The sequence below is a fragment of the Apteryx mantelli genome, chromosome 30 (assembly GCF_036417845.1).
Source record: "Apteryx mantelli isolate bAptMan1 chromosome 30, bAptMan1.hap1, whole genome shotgun sequence".
NCBI lineage: Eukaryota > Metazoa > Chordata > Aves > Apterygiformes > Apterygidae > Apteryx > Apteryx mantelli.
This window is the reverse complement of record NC_090007.1, coordinates 3806896-3825067: the sequence shown is the minus strand read 5'-3', so window position 1 is coordinate 3825067 and position 18172 is coordinate 3806896. Positions and strand designations below refer to the sequence as shown.

Below are 18172 nucleotides of genomic sequence, written 5' to 3'. Positions count from 1 at the left end.
GGCAGTGAAACCCACCACTTTCCTAGCTAGAGCCCTAGCAAGGTGAGCCCTAGCAAGCCATGGCTGGCTTTCAGGCATGATCACACAGCTGGAACTTTTGTGGGATGCTCCCTCCTGCTGAAACTAGACTATTGCACAGCCAGTACACAAAATTCATGCAGCCATAAAGAGAAGCAAAAAGGCCCTTGAAAGAACATGCTGGAAGTTGCTGGAAGGCAACTCATTTTCAAATATTTATTTTACCTGATCTGGATGTGAGATTCCAGTTTACCTTCAAATTAGTCTGAGCAAGCATTTACCTCCTAATAGATTATCTTATGTGGGGGCACTTTAGTTCCTCTATAGAAACCACCACACTGGAAGATTAAATGAAATCACATTCTCCCACATCCCCTTGAATGTCCTAACAACTAAGGAAAAGTCACCCTCCCAGCCTGTCTCTGCCCCAGCAGTGAAATATTTGTGTGAATACGGAACAGCTTCAACACAAGGGATTTCAAAAATCTCACTACAGAGGGACAGACACTTTTAATCTCCAACACACTCATCTTCCAGGGGCTGTGCACACTGCAAGTCACACAGCACAGACTGCCCACTCCAGGAGAGGTGCGAAGGCTGAGCAAAATACAGTGCTCATCCCCAAAACAGACCAAAGTCCTCTGCTGCAGAAGTGCTCCTGCTCAAAAAATGAAACCTAGACAATAGATAGGCTCCAAGATGAAACGCCTGTGCCAGAGCCAAAGCAGAAGTCAGAGTACAGAAAAGCATACCCACACAATATATATATACATATTTTTTTCCTATGAAGAAATCAGTCTATGTAGTTTTTCAACCCTTTTCACCCACAGTCTATCACTCCCCAGCTGTGCTTTACAGTTACTTACAAGGCTGTGCAGCCCTGCTCCCCAAAGCACTGCTTGAGCTGAGTCAAAGCCTACAAGCCCCTAAGTAAGCTCCACATACAGTTACATAAACACAAAGGAGGAGACAGATAGCGAACTACAGCCTATGGAGCATCTTACAGCAGCTTTTCCACTTACAAAAAGAAACTGGGTAACTTCCCAAAAGCTGGGTTCACGCTTGCTTTCTGGGGAAGGGGACTGCGTCACTGGCTTGGCCTCTCTTTTCCACAGAAGGCTCTTTGCCTCTTGCAGCCCTTTCAACAGGGCTTTATCAGCCACTATATGCTCTGGCCAGTCTGGACTGCCGGGAAGGGCATGAGGCAAACCAAGCAGCCCACGGTGACTCTCAAGGCTGGAAAATTCGCCGGCTTCTGGGTTCGGTGCTAATAAAAGCCAAAGGATGCAAAAGATTCAGTGAGGGTTTATTGCTCTGCCACGGCAGGGGCTGGAAAGGCAGCAGGATTTCGCCCCCAACCGCACGGACTGGCCGCTTGTCCCTTCCCCGCAGGGTCCATCCCTGGTGCCGGAGCCGAGGCGCTTCACATGTTGGCTCTCTCCCGCTGCAGCCGGGAGTTGTAGGCTCGGGAAACCGTGTTCCAGGCGTCCATGTAGCGGTCCATGCACATGGCGATGCACTTCTGCGGCACAGAGGGCCCTGAGCGGCCGCCCCGCCGGGAGCCGCGGGGAGGCCGCCCGCGGGGGTCCCCCCGTCTCCCCCGAGAGCGCTCACCTGCTCCGAGTTGTCCAGCGAGCCGCCCGGCTTGCCGATGCACTTCCGAAAGCACTTGTCCGTCATGCGCTGCGGAGACAGGCCGTGAGAGGGGGCCGCGACCGCCGCGCCGCGCCGCGCCGCGCCACGCCGGGGACGAGCCGCTCCCCCGGGCCGCGCCGGCTGGTGTCCCCTCTCCTCCCCCGAGGCAGCCCCCGACACCCCGGGTACGTGTAGACCGGGCCGAGCAGCCCGCCGGGCCCCCAGCGCAGCCCTCCCGCTGCCCGCCACAGAGCCGGGGCAGCCTCGGAGCAGCCGCCGCCCGCCCGCCCTCCGCAGCCTCTCCTGACCTGCAAGAGCTCCTGCGCGTTGGCCACGGCGATCTGCACCTTCACTTGCTCCATGATGAGCCCCGCGTCCAGCTTCCCCCCTGCGCCGCCCGTAGAGCCGAAGTCGGAGCCGAAGCCGCTCTCCATGCCGCAAAGTCACCGCGGGCAGCGGCCCCGCACGCTGCGCCGGGCAAGATGGCTGCTCGCTGGGACTACAGTTCCCAGCGTGCCCCGCCCGCTCCCAGGGTGCACCGCGCCGCGCTCACCTGCGCGCCTGGGCGGGGCTCCCGGCGGCGGCAGCGCGCGGCTTCGACGCTGTCCGCAGCGCGAGGGCGGGAGCGTCGAGGCGCGGGGGGCGGGGAGAGGCAAAGGCGGGCGTGTGGCGCCGTAGCGGAGGGAGAAAACGGGGGTTTATTCAGGGGCCGATCCCTACCTGGAAATTTAGCTGAGGCTGGTGATGAACAAGTCGGCTCGTGGCAGCGCTTCAGCTCACTTCCTAGGAATCCGTCGCTATCGGGGCTTAACGATCTCTTCTCTCGTTCTCTCCAGTCAGGACTGAGGGGGCTAAAGGGAAACAACGCCGTCGGCGGAGGGGCTGCAGAGGGACAAGGGAACGGTGGGAGGAAGGGAAAGCCTAGTTGCTCCTGGCTTCCCAAGTTCTCTTTGCTTTAGCTGGGAGTCGTGCCCTTGGTCAGTAAGGACAGCGCTTTTCACAAGCACTACGGTTGCATAAAATTAAGAGGAAAGTGGGGTTTTTTTTTTGCTTCTGGAACACACCATGTGATCCAGTGAATCTCTTCTACAGATGTGGATAGTTAATTATCCCTGTCTCTATACACAGGAAGGTCCCCTGGGATGAATTATCTCAAACAGCCCATGTGGTCTCTCTCTCGTGGTTTAAATGAAAGAAGGAAACAAATAAAATGCAAAACATTTATTCGAGTGTGTTGTACAAAAAGTTTCCAGTCATAAAATGTATATTACAAATCATTGAAAAAGACAGGACATTTGGCATGCATATTCTTAAAAACAACAACAAAAAACCTTTGAAATGATAAAGTCTAGATCATTATGTAGTTTTCTTAAGCTCCATATGAACATTTCCATCATTTTGTCTTTTTATTTCATTTGTAACATTTTTCACAATTGCCAATTTTAAAAATTGATCTTTCCAAAAGCTTTTGCAGCAGCTGCCCAAAGTTGGTCAGTTAAACTGACCATTGACCAAAAACCAGAGCTATCTAAATAAGATTGTGTTTAAAAAAAAGTCACAATTCAAGTCACAAGGCATCACTGTTATGAAAATAGAGTTCAACGAAAACGGTACCATTGTGCCCAAATGTAAAGCCTTTTGGCTTAAACTTGTTTAAAATAGCTTATTGCTTATAGTTTTAGTGTAATGATCATCTGGGTGGCTGGAATACACAAAAACATCTACCTTATCAACACAGAATCACTACTTCATTAAAAGTAACTAGAAATTTTGGAAGTTCAATAAAGTACATTTCCTTTTCCTGATCTCCAGGTCACAGTGCTTGCACTATTCTGAACTGAGTCTTTCAAAATTAAGCATCGTTTTCACTCTCTAGACATTAGCATTTCAAGAAAGGCATTATGTTTACAAGTAATAATCACATGTAAATATGATCTTAGGTTAAAAAAAAAAGAACACTTTTACATAATTTTAAAGTGGTTTAAAGCTAAGCATATTGAAGGGCAAATAAAAATTCTGTTTCCCAGGCCATTTTAAGTATTTGTCAAAAGAAAATCTCTAAGGTGATTTGTCTTCACATTCAGCTAAAATAACGCTTTAAAAAATGCAATCACTATCTCACCTTCCACTCACTGGTTTACAACAAGGCTTTGTTCACTGCTCACACATCATTTGGGTTTGGACCCAACAGTGGCAATAAAATCCAGTATCCAATATGGATATGCCTTTGTTTAGAGATAAGACTTTCAAAAGGAGATAAAGAAAGTAGTAATAAAATGGCTCAACAGTGAGGAAGTGAGAAAAGTAGCTACAAAACATATAAAACATACACCATGCAACAAGTACTGAAATCCATTTGACACACAAAAGAAAAAGATTCTCAAACATTTTGGGGAGTAGAGAGGACTTATAAAAGCCTCTTCTAACTGACCCCTATTCAGGTTGCAGGTAAAGGGCCTTTATACAGAATGAGCATTAAAAGCTTACAAGAAGGTGTATAAAAAACAGTAAGAGCCCCCCTGAAATGAACATGAGGTGTCCTGTTGCTCGAGGATATACACGCACATTAAGTGAATCTCCTTTCACAGTATGATCTGCTTCACACTGCGATGCAATTTTCATGGCAAATGCAAGCTGCAGACAAGCTAGTCTGGCTTTTCCATTACAGGCCATGGGAAGCAGATGTTTATTTTTTTCCTGAGACTTTTTGGTTACTGCTACTAACGCTAATTATGCCAGCAGACTTCCATCTAATGGCAAAACAGTGCTGAGGACAAATGATCAACGCATTGCGGTAAACTATTGTTCTTGCAGGGGCAAATCCAGAGTCCTGAACTAACCTCAGTAGACACACTGGGAAGAAAAGCTGTGCAGCAACGAAGGAATCATAGATACTCTATTGCTTGGAATAAGGAGCTGCTTTGCAGAAGTCAGTACAACACAACAGCTAAAGTAACAAATATAGAAGCATAAGGAAAGGAAGGGGCATGAAGTGACAGAGGCTGTGTAACCTCATCTCACTCTGCAGGATGCCATGTTACAAATGGTTCTGCAGAAAGCTGGATTTCTTCTAACACAAGCATTTTCACACAGTACCACCTTAGGTACACACATCAGTACTCTACAGTCTTTGTTGATCGTCTACATAATGAAAAGAATAACCTAATTCTAGGGATGACTTTTACTATTTCATCCAGAATAAAGTTGTTTATTTTTCTGGAATAAAAACATCCACATTGAGGAGTTACACTGAAAGAACTATTCTGCTCTAAGATACACTGGTTAATTTCCCTAGTTAGAGAAGCCTCAAAATCATGTTTTCTGACAAGTCAAATCTGGTTTTTTTTCAAGCTCTACACCTGACATCAGACACTGGAGTAGAAATGCTGACAATTCTCCAAATTCCTCAAGAGTGGTTCACTTCCAGGATGAAATAGGAAAAGAGGGCATAGGGACACTGGATTTTATTTGAAGAAAAAGCTTTAATTATACTGAAAATAATTAAACAAAAATCCTTGAAAGATAGAAAACAAGAGGCAGTGCTTTTCTGGTTTGCTGTAGCCAAAAGCCTCCCAGTATGGAGCACCAACTTTAAACTGATAGTGCAGTTATATGGAAACTTAGCATCAAAAGCAAATGGAAAGAATGGTGTCTAAATAAGACAGACACAAATGCAAACAGGAAGTGGAATACAGTAGTTTGTCTTCTAGTTTACAGCTAGGAATTATTTCTCATATTTTAAGTAGCCTTTCAGAAACCACTATGGTGCCAGAATCACCCACATTTAGTCTGTTCTATTCAGCTCTTCCCACAGTGTCAATCATTGCATTATATGAACACTTGCATATATCTAAACACTGAAGAAGAAAACAGTGTTTCCAAAGTTACAGGAAACAATTCAAATCCAGGGTCAAATTCTGCAGACTGTTACCAAAGGGCACAGTATTCATCACACGAGATCTGCAAGCACTGGTCCTTAAGGCTACAAGAAGACATATTCTTCCATACAGTAGCTGTTAAGAAAACTATGGCTCAGGTAGCATGAGGTCCTTCCTCCTTCAAGCTGCCTTTCTAGCCCATTCTCTACAGAAAGAAATCGCTGAAAAAAAGCAAATGATTCTCCAGTGAACTACACGTTCATTGCTGTATTTAAGCTACAGGACAATCTTAAAGCGAAACAAGCAATCTGGAAACTGGCCAATGTAAACAAATAAATACAGATCTTAAGAAAAAAAAACACACAAAAACCCCTGAAACACTATGAAAATGTATTATAGAAGTTGTGGGTCAGAAAGGAAAATGCTGTCCAGTGGCTGGAAGGTGCATTGTAAAGACAGTTTTACATTGATTGCATTCATTTGCATAACAACAAATTTAGAAAAGGTAATTGATAACAGTATGTCTGAGAAACATAATTTCACTAGATACATATTACAGAGAGACAGACATGATTTACTACATATTTAGCCTTCTACAAGGTGGGAAAATGACATTAGAAAAATGGCCAAGTTATCCCATTATCCCAAACAGCCAAATCTTCCTACTGCTTTTTCATAATGGATCTTCCGATTATGGATTAAAGCATAATTCTAAATTTGCATCAACATTTATTTTCAGTAATTCAATCATCCCAAGTATTTTTGACCTTCTGAAGAAAAGTAGCATCTTTGATTTATTTTTAAATTACAAAATAAATCTATAAGCTTTAAGAAAGTAACTTGCTTTCCCACCCTACTCGCATTGCAAAGCCATCAGTCAAAGCCACTAAACTGACCTTCTAGGTTATATCTGTCAGTCATAATATTGTTCAGAGAACATAACATCCAAAAGCCACCAAAAACATCCAAACCTTGTAGCTTGTTTGATGAGTCTAAACTATCTGAGTAACAAGATTAGAGTTCAAGAGCGCAGGTAACAGGATTCTATGCTGGTATCAAATGGTACCCAAGTAACATTTGCTTATACTTTAGCCAATACATTCTTTGGAGCAGTCGAGCAGTCTTCCGTCTTTAAGATGCACTACTGCATGAATAACCTTCCAGGAGGCAAGAGTTGCCTCCACAGAAATACAGCAGAGGAAACCTTAAGCTAAAGGGACACTGTCAGATACAAAACACACCATACTGAAATAAAAACCATCTGCTACCAATACAAAGCATTCTTCATAAAAAGCATTATTCCCTTTGTTCACTGTTAGAGCTCACTCTGAGCATCTGAACGCTGCGAAGCGGTGGTTATGTTCAAACCAACAGCATTTCCCATTAACTTTAATAAAAGGTCATTAAAATACTTCTATACTATTTTGCAAATAGTTTCTTAAAATATCTGACAATGTCCCTTTGATTAAGAGAAGCATCAACAAGCTGCATCTAGCTCTGATTCAAAAAAAAAAAAAGAAAAAAAATCAACATTTACACAGGATAACCTTTAAAGCCCCCAATTTTTATCCTTGCCATAGTAAAAATATTTTTAACATCTAAAATCTTAATCATTCCGTTTAATGTCAAATACATCAAAAACATTAAACCATGATGCTTAACACTGTAACTACCGTACACCACAACTTGCATTTACGATTTAACAAGGTCTCATTTGTGACAACGTCAAAATCCCCTAAAAATACAATAGTTAAAATTCTGGTTTTGACACTTCAATACATTAAGATGGTGTCTATCTTCAAAAAGCAGAACCCATCGTTGTCCACCTGCCATAATAATGATAAGGAGCTAAAGTTTTGACAGAATTTGGATGTCTTTACCACCAGGCTGTCAAATCCTACTTGGAGTAAGAAAATATGCCACGACCCTGAGTCAAGACCTGTCTAAAATGCAACTTCCCTTTGTCACTTCTATTGGTGGAGCAGCATTTCTGAGGAATTTGGAGTCTAATTTTCCTAAGGTGGGCACTGCTGAGGATACCAGTAAGACACTGCCATTTCTTGAAGGATGGAGGAAGCACTATCTTGACTCTCTCCTGAGGCCCTGCACACGAACACACTTTTTTATCTTCTTTTACTTTTTGGTAAGCTATCAAGGTTATATGTGCATCAGTTATAGTTTTAATGTGCCCTCAAGAAGTCCTGTCCCATTTTAGCCAAGAATTTCTTTTCCGCTGCAGCTTTGTACATCAGACTTTAAACTCTGTATGGGGCAAAATGTAGTACATAGTGTTTTCAACAAAGAGGGAAAAATAAAGCAATTTGTTAAAAATTCTGGCAGTTTTGTTCATTTAAGGTTTTTTTTGTTTGTTTTTTTATAAAAATGTACCAAGGAGTAAACTTTAAAGTAATCAGATGATACATATAAAAATAGTTTTCAGTGGCTCTGGAGGGAAAAAAATTAGCAAAAAAAAAAAAAAAGAAAAGGGAAATAAAAGAAAAAGTAGCAAATAATAGTTTTCTTTTTTCTTTCTTCACATCACTGAGCATCCTCTAGAGGTTGTTCTGGGATCCCCCTAAAACAAGACAGACACAGTTTAACTCAACTATATTCTTACTAGATCTTCATATTCATATTCATATTGTAAGTCTAGGCTCTGGTTATCATCTCAGTTGTAAAAGCATTTTTCCTAGTTTAGTTAGATTCAGGGACGTTGCTAAATATAGAGAAAGCATAGCACAAATCACGGTCTACTGCCAGAATTTAGACACTGCTACCTTGGTTGTTGTGGTTTTCTAGGACTTCTGGAGTGGCTGATTCCATACTGTCAACACTGATACAGATAGCAAATGAATCATTGCATCATCCTCTCTTTCAAATGTTGTTTCCATTTGAAACAACGTATACACACATTATATACTTCTGATACCTGTACACCATGAAGTTAGTCCACATCCTTGGTACAAAGATCTGTGCTGTATAGCTGCTTCTTTGGTTACAAAAAGACATTTCTGTTTCAGCTGCTTTGCTCTCTGAATACACTACTCAACCTCCTTAAAACCAAAAAAGCTTTCAGAACTCAACTCCAAACCTGCACAGAATGAACATGAATTTTTTTTTGTGAAAAGAGACAGCAATGGTCACTGATCAAGAGAACCAATTGCTCAAGTCTGAAAGAATTTCAACATGTTTTCTAGTATCACCTGTAAAAAGGATTTCTCTCCCTTTCACTCTGCCAACTGTTGGTCAGTTATTTTGCAATACTTGACTAAGAGTTATGGAAGCACAGAGATGGTGTTATTAAGGAAAACCAAGTTTGTTTCAAATACAGTAGTTACATGCTATCAGAAAATAAACCAGTAAGCTAGAGCTTGCAACAATACTCCCCCTTTCCCGATGTTTAACGGTTATATTCTCAGAACATTTCCTCTGTGTAGAGCAAGAATGCCACAGACATTTTTTATAGAGAGACAAACACAGGAATGGGAGGAACACTGACTGCTAAAACTGATCTTACTAACCCTAAAAATAGTCCAAGTTATTGCAATACTGTAAATCTGTGATCCATAGGATATTTTCATATATACCCTGGCATCCTGACGTTAGCCACTGCTTGAACTGTACCATTATTGATTCACGTAGCTCTTCCCAAAAGAATTTGCTCAGCGTTTATTCTCTCTGTGCATTGCAGTAATACTTCAGGGCTGCAGACTGTTCTGACATCACCCTCTGCAGGCACCCATCGCAAAAATGGAGCAGAAAGCTCAGAGCTGACAAAAGTTGAAGGGACCTCCATAACCCAATGCCTGATTAATCCGGCTGACCAGGCACAAGTTAAACATCTGGTTTTTAAACCATCTTATTACCTGTTGGTTGAAAAGGTCTTCCTCTCCAAACTCTGCTTCATCCTCTTCCTCCTCATTCTCTCGCATGACCACTGATTTAGTAACACTTCTCACTGCAACTTCCTACACAAATGGACAGATAAAGAGCTGGTCAGTACTCTAGCTGTATCTCTTGAGTTTTTGCTATAGCATCAATATGAACCCTCCAAACTTTAATAGGGGTATTAAAGCAACTTCTCCCAGATTCAACATATTAGTTTTGTAACCAAATACTGGGTAAGACTTTGGAAACCACAAAAACATTCCTATTTCTATTCACCAGAAGGCAAAGTCATGTAATTTAGCTTCAGCAACTCTCTTTCATTACCTACAGATCTGGGAGGAAGTGGGTCATGATGTTGTGCTCATTACTTTTATACAAGGTAATAGCAGACCCAGCTAGGAGCTGTCTGAGACATAGTGGAATGCAAGAAACTAAATTTAAAGTTTCTCAATATGATTGCACAGCACTAAGGACCTTCATTATTTCTACTAATATTCTGTATCAATTGCCTATGTCAATTATCAGCACTGTCTTTCAAATCAGGCACTAAAAGGAATTTTAAAATCCTAGGAAGCTTCCTTTATTACTAATTTTTAGCACTTCTTATACTAAAGAAATTCTTCTGAACACTTGCACCCTTGAAACTGGAAGTGCAAATCTGTACTTGTGCAGAAAGTTGCCCTAAACACACACTTCCAAGCAGAGATACTGCAAATAACCACAATGGGAAAGGACATGAATTTGAGATTTTTTCAGATACTTGTTTAACCATTTCTTCTATTTGAATACAGAGTCAGTTTGCTTTCCATTTGTACAAATGACCCTCCCTCCTACCTTGTCCTGTGCTGCTGTTCCTGCACAAAGTGCTTCCACAGAATTGCCAGCAAGAAAGGCAGCATGAAAACTGATACAATTCTGGTTTGTTTCACTTTCCTATTCCTAGCGGACCGCTGAGATAATGGTACATTTATGAATAACAGCCAAAGCACGATCCTCCCTTGCAGGAGTCTTCTGCAGGGATGGTTTTAAAAAATCAGTTGTGGGCAGCTGTAGGACAATGCAGAATACACAGGAACCTGTGCCAAATGGAAACTTCTGATATAGTTCCAACATTGAAAAGACTGCCATCTTTCTGCATTCATATTATTTATGAATATAAATCCCATAATATGGGAAACACTAAATACCATAACTTTGAATTGCCAGCACTACTTATTTTGTCTCTTCTACATAAAACAAATACAAGTTTCAAACAAATCCTCTACTGGTATGGAGGTTTTCTAAAACACGAAAAAAAAGTCTATGGGTGTGATCAGAATGATGATCACAGTTCTCTAAAGTTTCCTAAAGTCTCATAGATACTTATAGATATTTAATGAATTCAATGTTATAAGTTATCTTATTCTAGAAGACAATAGGGAAAATCTTAAAATAATGATCTTTTTAAAAAAGCATTAAAGAGTTTGGGATATAACCCAGCCCACGGCCCTTTTCTAGAGGCACAACCTACCTCTCCATCAGAGTTTACGAGGTATGTGCGGATATTTCCTCCAGTACCCCAGCTGCTTTGATTCTTCCACACAAGAACAGAAGGGGGGCTATGAGATACGCCTGCATCTGCACCCCAAATCTAGTGAGAAAGACACTCTGTTATCAGCTGTTTGTGCACATTTTATTTTTAAATATACAAAATCCCTATTTCACCTCCTCCTTTCTCCATAGCAGCTTTGTTTTCAAATGCTAATGGCAGTTTTACCTGCTGTTACCCACACCATTACTTGTAGGAAGATAACATTCTCAGTCTACGATAAATAAATAAATAACACTAGCCACAGTTAAAGACAAGAGAAAAGAAATTCATCTAATATTTCAGCCATCAGTTCTTTTCTGAATATAGCAATTTCTCCAACCACAGTCTCAATGACTGCACTGTATGGACTGGAGAAATAAAATGCAGCTTGTATATGTACCAATTTAATCTTTTATAGGTATCTGATGCAACTGATACTTCAGTAGAAATAATAGGAACAGATCAAAGGAAAGCTATTTTTTTTCTACTGAAAAGGTATCTGTTGCAGATTGAATATAAAATACAAAATTATAGAAAAGAGCTGTTCTACTATAGTTAAGGCTGAGAACCTCTAGTCTTAAACTGCTAATATGGAAATTCAGCTTCTATTTAACATTTTTAGAACTGGACTGAGACCCATGAGAGCAAAAGTTGTACACCAAATCAGTCATACTAAATGCCAGATTTACAACTGCCACAACATCAACAAAAGAATATGTTCTATGACTTACTGTTACAGTCTGCCCAGCCCTGAGGACATACTTGGGAGTAAATTTGTAAGCAATTTCTTCTCCATCTCCAATTTGTCTCTTCAATCTCCAGTTACCCAAAGATTGATCCTAATGAGAGAGAATTATAAGTTTATTTAGGGTCAGCAGAACAGATCTAATGGGCAGGTATCACAGCTTTTCTTTTTACTTATCAAAATAACGTGAATATAAACTTATTTACATGGTTGTTAGTCATCTCCATTCTAACTTGAAAGTATTTTTCTATAGTGATAATGTAAAGTGCAAGTCCCATAAGGTCATGCAGCAAAGATTTAAACAGACATTTCTTTTCTGGCAAGAAGTTCTGCAAGAGGCAGCAAGGCTGTTTCCATGAACAAGGTACCAGCATGCATGTGTTTAGACATCTTGGACACAAACTATGTTCTCTCCCTGCACCAAACATTACACGAGTGCTAGCACAAAACTAATGACACTCCAATGACACTGTCATTTACTGCAGGATGATGCATCCTGAGATGCTGCTCTTCCTCTCCAAGTGACTCTACCTGCTTGTGCTATAAAAAGCTGTGTAACACCTCTATTTAGCTCTTCCTTCATGTTTTCTAGTTCTGCTGACACTCACCTTCTCTGAATTGTTCTTAAGTTGAACGTATTTGCCCTCCAAGTCTATCTCTTCTATGCTGATACTTCCGGTAGCTGAAGCTTGCTGGGACATTTGGAAGCTACTGGTACTACTGCTGCCACTAATACTTCCAGTGCCAATTCCACTTGTCCCACTGCCTGAAAGTTCCTCTGCTTCAATCCGTTTTCTCTTGCCTCGGGAAGAGCGAATAACTGAAGTACTGCTACTGCTGCTGCTGGAGGTAGCCCGAGAGACTGTAACACGGGATGAGGGACTTGGAGACAGCTTCAACCTGGACACAGTCAAGCACGTATTTTAATAAAACGAAAGAAAATTAAGTTAAGATTTTTTTTTTAAACTGACCCATGAAACTGCACACAAAATAAGATGCCACAATATACTCGGTACCCAGACTATATTATGTCCCAGAGCTAAAAGCAGCCTCACTGTGTGTGTGGCAGGAGGACTGCATATAAGCGAAGGGTGGTATACAGCCAGAGAAGATCTCTGATAATATGATTATGTGACATGGCAGCAGTGCCACACACCACTCAACCTTCCCCTCCAGTAAACCTACCTCTAAGCACACTGTTCTTGGGCCTGATCATACAAAAACAGGGAAACAAAGTATAAACATTTATATGAGGAGATGAATGTCAAGCACAGAATGATATATTTTACTGTATTTTGAGACCATTATGAAATCTTAACCAAGACAGGTGTTCAGATGAGAACACCTGCAAGTGTCCCATGCAGCATACTGAGGTGTGAAGCCGATACGACTTCGGTGAAACAAAATTTGGACATTGCTGCTCAAACAGGAAAAAACTTAAGTAACGAAAATAACACCCGCTAGTCCTAACAGAAGCATGTGGCATCTGTACCTACCTTTCCTCTTCTCCTTCCAGGAGTTTTCGGTAAGCACTGATTTCCATGTCCAGTGCTAATTTAACATCAAGCAGTTCCTGGTACTCTGTAAGCTGCTGCTGCATCTGGTCCCTCATTTCTGTCATCTCCCGCTCCTTGGCATCTAGCATCTTCCTGAACTTATCCCGCTCACCAGCCATCATTTCCTCCAATTCACGAATGCGATCTTCTGCTGCACTAGCCTAGGGAGACAGCGCAATGGAAAACCCAGATGACGTTTATGTGGATACAGCAAAAAAGTTCAAAAATCACCTTCCACCCAAATTAATATAACAAACATTCATCCCCATAAAATTCAGAAAGTGTAAAGAATAGAAGAGATAATTGAATACATCCAAACATTACAGAGCTTTAGAGATATTATTAGATACAAAAGCAAATTTAGTCGCCTTACCTGTTTCTGAAGGCCAGAAAGCTGGTAGCTTAGAGACTCTATTCTCATGCGAGCCTCCTTCAACTCTTCCCGAGCTGCACCAGCGGCTTTGTCATTTTGGTCAGAGGCAAGTTTGGCATTCTCCAGCTGGAAGACAAGTTTTATACAAGTCACTTGTATTGAGTTAGATATCCTGCAAATATCACACAATCATAGAACAGAATCACAGAGCAGTTGAGGTTGGAAGGGACCTCTGGAGATCATCTAGTCCAAACCCCCTGCTCCAGCACGGTCATCTAGAGCACGTTGCCCACGATCCTGTCCAGATGGCTTTTGAATATCTCCAAGGATGGAGACTCTACAACCTCTCTGAGTAACCTGTTCCTATGCTCAGTCACCCTCACAGTAAAGAAGTTGTTCCTTACTTTCCTTTCAATAAGAACTACAAGCAATTTAATTTAAAATAATTTTAAATGGCAGTATGATAAGTTTATGAACAGAATTATGTAACATCAGGGAAATGCCTTCAGGACCCAGAAAAATCTATTCCTAGGTTCCACACTTTAGTAAAAGCAGACCTTGTTTGTGTTATTAGAGAAAAAAGTTCATTACCCCTTCCATTACGCATGCAGCTCTTTAGTTTCCTAAAAATTGCGGTTCACGTGATCACACTATCTGCCAGTTTGTCATAAGAACAATCATTCTGGGCCAAATCAAAGGTTACCTGGACTAACAGTTCCCTAGGTGCTCAGGGACTAACCTGAATAGAATGGTATTTCACTGGTACGCTGTCCCAGCTGGCTGTTTGCAACTCAGGGACTTCCTGCGTCAGAGACAGTATCTTGGTGCTTAATATCTCTTGATGGATTTTTCAGGCAGGAATTTGTCTCTGCTTTTTGCATCCATGTGGCAGGGAGTTTATGTACATAATAATGAAACATAATCTCCTTTTGCTTGTTCTGAACCTGCCACAGGAGAGTTTCATTAACTATCCCTAGATATACTGAAAAATAGTAAACAATCACTCCTCATTCTCCTTCTCCATGCCCTTCCCATTTTATAGATATCTATTGTATTTCCCCCTTTCTCTCCACTTGCCTCTTTTCCCAGGTGAAGCATTATTTAAAATGTTCCTCCTGCAGAACCCATTTCATATTTTTGATTATTGTTGTTGGCCTTCTTTGTATTACTCTGTACTACCTTCACAAGAAGGACCAGAACTGCACACAGCATTCCACATGACGTTCTGCCACAGTGGCAAAGCGACACCTCTCGTTTTGTTCCTCCTTTTCCTAATAGTTCTCAACGTTCAGTTTGTTTGTTTGTTGTTGTTGCTAATTTCACTTAAGGAACAATCTTCAATTCTCGTGGCCAGTTTTAACCAAATCTGACGGAGCAATAAGGGAGCTCAAAGCTGGTACATTATAACAAGTTTCAAAGTAAAGCAGAGAGCTGAAAAAAGCATCTTTTTTCATGCCTCGAGTTCAACAATTCTACTACACACCAGGGAATTCAAACAGGAAATAAACAATTATGTGCCCCAACTGTTGGAACGGTTTCAGGCAAAACATGCTTCTAGTTAGCCCCAGAGCTTTATGAAATGAATTGTCGTTAGCTGCACTGTTCACAGAACTCTGGGTAGGGAAGAAAGCTTGTGCAGAGCCTTTTTTAGGCAAAGGACTTTGAAGGAACTTCAAGTCAAAAAATATTTGATAACTTCTTGTAAAATATAAAATTCAAAGGCATTTGAATGCCCACAACCATTCACTTCCACTGTCATTATGCTGGCATAATACCAAATTCTCAGATTTAGCATTTCCATTGCTTTTTACTAAAGACCATGGTCAGAGCAAAAAGTAAGCTTTGACCTAAGATCCTCCTCATCAGAAAACAGTCTTGGAGAAGCTCAGCAGCTAAGCTTAACAATGTGCTGAATTTCAAACCATAGTCCGTAACAGCTCAAGCTCTCTGAGCAGGGCAATACTCTGAACAAGGACACATTTTTTTCCAGAAATCCACAAAATGAAGCTCACAGAGAAGCCTGTTTTTTCTCCTCTCTTGATGATCCTTTTATGACTCTTATCTGTTCCAGCTTCATCCATAACACCAATCACTGGGGAATTCCCCAATCTAGGGGAGGGGAAAAAAAGCTTAATTTGTTCATCTCGCTGTTCAAACCCTGCCACTTTTTCATTCCCCTGCTCTGTACATTGCAGACCATTTTCTTTCTACATGGGATCTTCTACCCTGGATCTTCTTTCAACTGTGACAAGTCAATCCAAACATCTGGCTGTGTAAAAATGTCATACATTCCTAATGTCCCTGAATAACGCCAAGAACCCTAACTGTTCATTTTGGTTTTTAATATCTATTATCTATATTGTTGCTGCCCTAAGAAACAGTCAAATATTTTTAGATCAATGTTTCTCAAACTGTGAATCATCAAATCAAAAAAATAAAAATAAAAATAAAAAAAATCAATGGGAGTCTCAAAGTGGAGGGAGAGGGAGAAACAGTGCTAGCGGTACAACAGTTTCTCCCAGGCAAAAGAGAAGTGGCTGTAATTATTGATAAGTAACTTCAGTAACCAGACAACTGGCAGCTGCTTTATTCTTTCAGGTAGGGGAAAGAATATAAGTACACCTGTAGCCAGGAACTGTACCAGTAATAAGTTGCTGCTCCTCCTATATCCCCAGTGCTGGATGAACTGTTAACTCAGGATTTGCACAGGCAGCTAAACCAAAAGGGTGCCAATATTTTGAAGAAGTTTACGCAGCACTCTTCTAGATTAAATTTCTTCTCACTGTGTTCACGTTTCCAGTTTATACACCATGGTTTTCATCACAAAGGCTGCTCAAAAAACATCCAATACCCCGAGGTTTTTTCTTTCAGTGAAACCACAAACTGCACCTAGTAATTTTCCAATCCAAAACTGACTTAGATCACTGAAATGTGATAAGGTTTATGCACACTTAAAAAATATATTAGGACTGGTTAAGAACATTACAAAGGCCCCAGTAAGAGAAAAGTCCCAATGCTTGCATTCCCCAAACTGTCCAAACCATCTCATCCCTCCAGGTAGAGTCAGTAACAGTTCTTAGAAACAGTTTATTGCACTGTATTGAAGGCTCCTCCAACACCTCCATTTTGGAGGAAGAGCTGGATCTATCAACATCAAGAAATAAAATTTATAATAGAAGACACTGTAAAAACAGCTGTGTGACATCATTCCCACTCTGTCCTCCTCAGTCACCAGCAGTTTCGTGATCTCTCACAAACTGGCCATTCCTGGCTAGAGCTATTCTTAGCTATTACTTCTAACTGTTAGGTCACTGAATCAATTTGCACGCAAGCACAGGAGGAGGCATTTGACTGCCAGGACAAAGCTTGTTCAAATTACTATTACTTGTCTCCTTCAAGACAGCAGGACTGATGAAATGGTTTCATCTCTCTCTCACCTTAGCCTGATAGGTCTGCTCTAGCTCCATTTTGTACAGTTTGACTTGTTCATCATGCTGATTTCGTAGATCCTCTAGGGCCTGAGCCATTTTGGATTCATACTCCTGCTGGCGACTAGTGTCTACCTCAACCAAACGATGTTCATGCCGTTTTCTTGTTTCCCTTATTTCCTGCACACACAAAACAGGGGACAAAGTTGCACATTAGGGTAAACAACACAATCTATTTCATTTAGTCCAACATTATTAAAAAAAATCTTCAATATTGCTAAGAATTATTGCATGTGTTAACAAATGCAAGTTACCTTTCTCACTTTGCAGGGGATAATTCATAAAGGTGATCCGACTTAAAAACAAGTTTAAAAATATCCACATACATTTTAAGTAAAGAGCTGTTTTGTGCTATAATAATCAAAAACGGAGGATGCAGAAGAAAACATTAATTTTTAATACAGCAAAGAGAGATCCCATGTGCTGCAATACAAACCCTTCTTTTCTCAATATACACACATATATTACAATAGCAAACAGCCTCTAAGGAGTCAAATAGAAATGAACACCTTTTGTGACCATTAAGGAATTGAATATAATCATTACAGAGAGAAATTGAACCTTTAAATTTCACTCTTAAGCATAAGCAAATTCTCTCTTTTTCTATAAACTGCATGACCTCTACTCATTAGATTTTGATTACATTAGCAATAGACTAGCAACCCAAGCAAACCCTTTACAGTCTTTTCTAGAAGACAAATATATTTTTTCTGGTCAGAGTCTGTGCTGAGAAAGTTTTCATTCTGAGAAGCATGAACTCTCAGTGCCTAGAACACTGATCCCAAACTAGTGACATAAGACATACTCATGGATTTACTCATGTTGAGCTGTCCACAGACCTCGCCAGGCCTGAATGCATGGCATGAGAAGGAAACCATTTCTGCCTTCAGGGGAGGACAAACAACAAGAGAGTGGCTGTGATTCCTGGCAGGACGCCTGAAGCATGGTCAGGAGGCAGAAAAGCAGGCAAGAGCAGCAAGACTCGCTTTGTATGCCTAAACTGGGGTCATGGCAAGCTAAC

General features: G+C 41.0%; 2 protein-coding genes across 7 annotated transcripts in view; both read right to left on the bottom strand.

Moving 5' to 3' along the window:
• Window positions 1-1303: 1303 nt before the first annotated feature.
• TIMM13 (translocase of inner mitochondrial membrane 13) lies at window positions 1304-2152 on the bottom strand. Its single transcript, XM_067312733.1, has 3 exons — window positions 1962-2152; window positions 1633-1701; window positions 1304-1540 (listed from the first exon to the last, which is right to left on the bottom strand). The coding sequence occupies exons 1-3, from the start codon at window positions 2085-2087 to the stop codon at window positions 1442-1444; spliced, it is 294 nt and encodes a 97-aa protein (XP_067168834.1). The 5' UTR covers window positions 2088-2152; the 3' UTR covers window positions 1304-1441.
• Window positions 2153-2859: 707 nt separating this feature from the next.
• The window catches only part of LMNB2 (lamin B2), a 35046-nt gene continuing 19733 nt past the window's right edge, over window positions 2860-18172 (bottom strand). The window contains exons 5-12 of one of the 6 annotated variants that reach the window (XM_067313043.1): window positions 17101-17271; window positions 13664-13789; window positions 13231-13451; window positions 12343-12634; window positions 11721-11828; window positions 10930-11049; window positions 9398-9499; window positions 2860-8106 (exon numbers count right to left, since the gene is read on the bottom strand). In XM_067313043.1, coding sequence (XP_067169144.1) covers window positions 8065-8106; window positions 9398-9499; window positions 10930-11049; window positions 11721-11828; window positions 12343-12634; window positions 13231-13451; window positions 13664-13789; window positions 17101-17271 — 1182 coding nt within the window. In that variant the 3' untranslated portion in view covers window positions 2860-8064. Of the gene's footprint in view, window positions 8107-9397; window positions 9500-10253; window positions 10496-10929; window positions 11050-11720; window positions 11829-12342; window positions 12635-13230; window positions 13452-13663; window positions 13790-17100; window positions 17272-18172 lie in introns of those variants that run through there. The other 5 variants (XR_010886613.1, XM_067313045.1, XM_067313044.1 and 2 more) reach the window with 5 other exon arrangements.

What these genes read in the sequence shown, in the direction of transcription:
- TIMM13 (XM_067312733.1), bottom strand. Translation starts at nt 2,087, where the DNA reads ATGGAGAGCGGCTTCGGCTCCGACTTCGGCTCTACGGGCGGCGCAGGG. An exon ending in ACGCGCAGGAGCTCTTGCAG is followed by an intron (nt 1,702 to 1,961) that starts GTCAGGAGAGGC and finishes CTGTCTCCGCAG; the next exon opens with CGCATGACGGACAAGTGCTT. An exon ending in CGCTGGACAACTCGGAGCAG is followed by an intron (nt 1,541 to 1,632) that starts GTGAGCGCTCTC and finishes TCTGTGCCGCAG; the next exon opens with AAGTGCATCGCCATGTGCAT.